Source organism: Sinocyclocheilus grahami, unplaced genomic scaffold (genome assembly GCF_001515645.1).
Source record: "Sinocyclocheilus grahami isolate Dianchi unplaced genomic scaffold, SAMN03320097.WGS_v1.1 scaffold24.1, whole genome shotgun sequence".
Taxonomy (NCBI): domain Eukaryota; kingdom Metazoa; phylum Chordata; class Actinopteri; order Cypriniformes; family Cyprinidae; genus Sinocyclocheilus; species Sinocyclocheilus grahami.
The window spans coordinates 3,376,110-3,382,032 of record NW_015505203.1 but is presented as its reverse complement, the minus strand read 5'-3'; the positions used below and the strand labels follow the sequence as shown (position 1 = coordinate 3,382,032).

The following is a 5,923-nucleotide window of genomic DNA, read 5'->3' as shown; positions in this document are numbered from 1 at the left end:
GTTTGCAGTGATGACGTTCAATTCCCATTTAGACACTTGTTAGCAATCGCCTTTTAAGACAAGTAAAAGCTTGTCAATAGAACGTTTCACTGATGCATTTTAAATCATAAAATAAAACGTAAATATTTTGAGCTCATGTTCATCACAGACCTTACTTCAGGCATTTAACCAAAAATCCATTAAAAAAAAAAAACCTCAGGACGATGGAACCGGAAATGCTAAAATGCTCTCGTTTGAAGTCATTCCTGCAGCACTCTAGCCTTTATAACATTCACAGATTGATGATAAAAGAAAAACCTGCAAATATCAGTTTGTTAGCACAATGTTGTTTCCTGTTTTTGCTCAGGCATTGCTCCAAAACCTTGTGAGCTGATTACATAGACAGCATTTAAGGCATCACACAGGCTGTTCCAAAGAGCAACGTGCTTGTGTCAAACTCTAAAAATCAATTGTCAATCGAGTTTCCTATGTGCTTCACATGAGGAATGCTATGACACACAGTTGCTGCCTATTTAGAGCGCACCAAATCAGTCACTAAGGGCTTAGATGCTGCCTTAGAAGTTAGCTGACTATGTAGGCGTTAGACAAGCAATGCAGCTCATTAGTTTTAGAACAGCGTCTGAGTGCAATATTGTTTCTGACTAACAGGCGGTTTTCACTCAATGGTCCTACAGCTTGACTTCTCAGAAGAATCACTCCTACAACGGGTGTAAAGAGCGTCAAAAGTGAACCTCATTAAGGTAAGTTCACAGTTTCCATTGTCAGGTCCAATTTTAGGTCTGGTGAATAAGTTTAAGAAAAACATTCGACTTTCAGAGAAAAACTGAGCTAGTTGAAAGTGATTTGGCAATTCAAGTATACAGTATTATGATTAGTTATGATATAACAAGGCAAAGTATATATAATCACAATCAAAGAGAAAGCTATAGCCTATGTACTATGATATAATTGTTTTTTAAGTGTTGTATTGACATTAACACAGAACCAATCAGAAGGAAATAAAGTCACGTTTCACTATTCAAACAAAATCAGTAAACATCATTAATGAGTCATTTTACTGTGCTCACATTGTACAATCAAAACCCTTCAACATTAAGGAATAATTTGCCTGAAAAAGAAAATTCTGTCAAACCGGTATGATGTTATTTTTTTCTGTGGAACACAAAAGGACCATTTTTGAAGAATTCTAAATGACTTTGAAATTTTCCCCCACTAAATTGCATATAAATGTGGGCAGATCCAGGTTTTTTTGTTATCAGTTGCGCATTTGAGCTGCTTAGCGTATTAGTATTCACTGAAAAATTTTCACTTAGAATTTAACGCAAAAATCATACAGTCTACTTACATGGTGTTTTTTTGTTGTTGGTTTTTTTTTTTTAAAGAAAATGGTCATTAAAACCACAAAAAAATCCATGGAAAAGCACACAAGTTTCGATACGGCATGAGGGTGAATATACAATGACAGACTTTCATTTTTGACTGAACTTTTCCTTTAAGTTCTTATTGAATGCACACATGAACTATATTTGCGCTATCTGAATATATAATCCTTATAAAAAGGCATTGCACGAGCCCAAACATTCCAGTGATTTCCAAAGATAAATCCAACTCGTCTTTAAAACATTCTGTCGGCGTATTCATCGAAAAATAACTCTCGTTAAAATTCTCATAATCATAGTAAAGTAAAAAATAGAATGCGCTTAAACATAAAGCTTTCCCTTTAGTTTCTACTGCAATACCAGAAAAAGAAACAGACATAAAATATATCGGTACATTATATTCTGCACTATAAAACAAGGGTGCACCTCCAAGCCTTTAAGTAAGGCCATCTACTACATAACAAATAATTTAGTCAAGTTATAAATATTGACTAGGGTAAATAAAAAAAGACACGTCAATTTGCAATCCTTAACTCTTTGTTGTGATATATTTCGATTGACATTCCAGGAAAGTCTAAGGCTGAAATCAGACCTAATTACAATCCCCGCAAATGAAGTCCCATGTTTGTCCAAGTGAAACGAACACCATCCGACAGAAAAAAAGAGAAACCTCAAGACTTCATGGTGCAAATGGGCACTACGATGACCAGTATCACAGTGCAGGCGGCCGCAGCGATCAATGCGCCGATTTTACACGCCTTGGCTCTGCGAAACTCCGCCTCCTTGCGCTTGAGCAGCGAATCATAGCCCGGCGTGTAGATGTCCTCCATCCAGTACTCCAGATTGTTGGGGTTGAGCGACTCCTGGACCTGCAGGGGAACAGAAAAAGGTGAGAGGTCCTGCGAAGAAAGGCATCTGTGCGGAGCGGACCGTGATTGTGCTGTGAAATGAAAGCCGTGGAAGATGAATGGAGACCTCGTCCAGTCGCCTCGCTGACTGCAGACAGATTACTGGAGCAACACATTCCGTCGAGATGGAATTTTTCATCAAATTGCCATTTTAATTGAATACATGGTGAGCCAGTGAGGGGGAAATGAGAAAGAGGAAAGTGTGATACAGCACTCGGTTCAGGTTGAGAGAGAGAGATGTTCAGGTATGACAGCAGGGAGGATGGAAACAGACAGGCAAAAATAGCCAGAGCAGCTGAAGGGGACAAAACAACATTTTCTGAAGAAAACACGAGTGGGGATTGTCTGTGCCGAAGTTACCATCAGGATGCTAGGGTGTTTTGGGCAGCTGCCAGCATGTTGCTATACGGTTGCTGAGTGGTTCTGATTAGTTTTTAGCGTGCCATGTAGTTGCTCTTGTAAGTTGCTACCAGAGTTGTATGCCATTTAGAGTTGAGTTGAGGTAGTAAACAGGATGCAGAATTCCAATTCAAATTTGAATCTAAGGAAGTATAACTAGTCATATTACTGTAACATAAAATTTGAAGTTTACAGAGCAGACAGATGGAATGACAGAATGCTAGAATGACAGAACGATAGATTAAATAATATGACAAAGAATGACAGAACAATAAATAGAACTAATGATAGACAGTCAGAGCAAACAAATGGATGTTCCAAAGACAGATGGACCGATAGACAGAACAAAAGATAGAAAGAACAATAAAATAAGAACAACAGATAGATCTAATGATATAACGAACATACGTAGAAAAGATAGAACAATAGACCATTAGATAGAACGAATGTCAGAACAGATGATTGATAGAATGGACAAATGAATGATAGATAGAGTATTGCTCTTTAGATTGACAGAATGATGGAACAAATGACTGATAAAATGAACAGATGATAGATCAGAAGAAACAATGGATGGTACGACTGATCAAACAATAGATAGAATGACAGAATCATAGAAAGAACTATAGAACGAGAGACAGAATGTTTAAATGATAGATAGAATGACATAATCATAAATACAATGGCTGAAGGATAGATAGAAGGACAGAATCATAGAATGACAAAACGAGAGATAGAATCACAGAATCATAAACAGAACGAGAGATAGAATCACAGAATCATAAACAGAACGAGAGATAGAATCACAGAATCATAAATAGAATGACTGAAGGAACGCTCTTAAAAATAAAGGTTCCAAAAGGGTGTTTTTGCAGTGATGCCGTAGAAGAACCATTTTTGTTTCCCCAAACCTTCCTTCCTAAAAAAAAAACTATTTTGAAGAACATTTAAAAATCTAAAGAACCTTTTTTGACTATAAAGAACCTTTTCTTCATTTGAAAGGTTCCATGGATGTTCAAGGTTCTTCATGGAACCACACAGAATCATAAACAGAACGAGAGATAGAATCACAGAATCATAAACAGAACGAGAGATAGAATCACAGAATCATAAACAGAACGAGAGATAGAATCACAGAATCATAAATAGAATGACTGAAGGAACGCTCTTAAAAATAAAGGTTCCAAAAGGGTGTTTTTGCAGTGATGCCGTAGAAGAACCATTTTTGTTTCCCCAAACCTTCCTTCCTAAAAAAAAAACTATTTTGAAGAACATTTAAAAATCTAAAGAACCTTTTTTGACTATAAAGAACCTTTTCTTCATTTGAAAGGTTCCATGGATGTTCAAGGTTCTTCATGGAACCATTGATGCCAATTAAGAACCTTTGTTTTTAAGAGAGAATGAACAAACTAACAATCAAACAACAGACAGAACAAATGGATGATAAATAGATAGATAGATAGATAGATAGATAGATAGATAGATAGAATGTGCAAAAGAACAAACAAATGAATGAAAAAAGAATGATAGAATGATAAATAGAGCAATAGAATGAAAGATAGAATGAACAATAGACAGACAGACAGGATGGACAGACAGAAATGACAAGGTCGTAAGTGAAAGACTGTAAACATCAATGTAACTGTTCAACAGATATCGGCAACACTTTCAAGTGAACAGCTCGCTTTATCAGGAATTTCAGGAAAAATGTATGTCTCCACAGGAGAAGGTCAGCTCACTGATTCACAGAAATGTTTACGCTTTAATTGTGTCCCTAGCTTATAATTAGAACAACTTTAATGTCAAGCGAGCAGAGTCAAAGCTAACGAGCCAGAAGTCACTCAAAAATATCCAATGTAAATGACAGAGTACTCGGAAAGCTTGCTGCAGGCCTACAGTTAAAGTACAGGTAAATATACATTCATTTTAGCGATCAACATACACATTACCAGTGATGTTTTCATCTGTTTTTCAGCAACAGCATGTTTTCAGCAGTAGCACTACCTCACCACAGACTCAAACAATAACAAATTAGCTGTCCAAAATTGCCCATCCAAAATTAAAAAATAAACAAACAAATAAATAAATACCTGTAATATTAATGCTGTTTATTGATTTGTTATTAAACAAACAAATAAATAAATGAAAGACAAACTTAAACTGGGACTGAATGATTTGTCTAAGCAATATGTCAATATAAGATGTCCACCTAATGGTCCATTTATTGTCAAGAGCACATTCTGCCTCTGTGCCACCGCTGTGACAATGCCGCCATTTTTCATGCCTCTAGTAACCATCCTCCAGGCAAAGTGTGTTAAATTTTGCCATTTGTCACATGTGGATTGGTTCTGAATATCAGATGGCATTAATTTCAGCGCTAACTGGCAGCAGGATGCCGTCACCAATGACACTTTCCTCCGCTAAACCGAGCACGTATAACTTCATGCAAAAGGTATTAACCATCGCTGTCTCCAATAAGCTCAAAGTAATCTTACATCAATACCAGCAGTGAGCAAGAAAGATAATCTGATTTTCTTGTGGAAAAAACTCCATAATTTCATGAAAAAGGACAACAGCAATCACTATTTGTTGAAGTGACCAAGCTTGTTGGCTTGTTGTCAACTACATAATTTCACACAAAAATGAAAATGTGCTGACATTTTACCCACCCTCAGGCCATCCGAGATGTAGATGAGTTTGTTTCTTCATCTGAACAGATTTGGAGAAATTTCTTTTGAAGTGAAAATCTGCTTGTTTGTAAGAGACAAATCCATCACAAAGACGTTTTTAACGTCAAACCACTGCTTCCAGCTAAAATACGAGTCGCCAGTTCACACAAAAATGAAAATGTGCTGACATTTTACCCACCCTCAGGCCATCCGAGATGTAGATGAGTTTGTTTCTTCATCTGAACAGATTTGGAGAAATTTCTTTTGAAGTGAAAATCTGCTTGTTTGAAAGAGACAAATCCATCACAAAGACGTTTTTAACGTCAAACCACTGCTTCCAGCTAAAATACGAGTCGCCAATCCATAATGCTGATTTCTCAAGTAAAAAAACAAGCAAGCAAAAACAGTCTATAAACAAATATGAAGGAAGCGTGATTATGGATTTTGGACTCATATTTTGGCCAAAAGCAACAGATTGATGTTAAAAACATCTTAATGATGGATTTGTTTGTTATAAACATGCTGCTTTTTGTTTTACAAGACATTAACTGATGGACTGGAGAGGTGT

General features: G+C 36.5%; 1 protein-coding gene across 1 annotated transcript in view; it reads right to left on the bottom strand.

Moving 5' to 3' along the window:
• Nucleotides 1-1,443: 1,443 nt before the first annotated feature.
• LOC107562943 (UPF0258 protein KIAA1024-like) overlaps nucleotides 1,444-5,923 on the bottom strand; it is a 12,696-nt gene continuing 8,216 nt past the window's right edge. Inside the window, exon 2 of the mRNA XM_016247708.1 lies at nucleotides 1,444-2,248. Within this exon, the coding sequence (XP_016103194.1) occupies nucleotides 2,051-2,248 (198 nt within the window). The 3' untranslated portion in view covers nucleotides 1,444-2,050. The remainder of the gene's footprint in view (nucleotides 2,249-5,923) is intronic.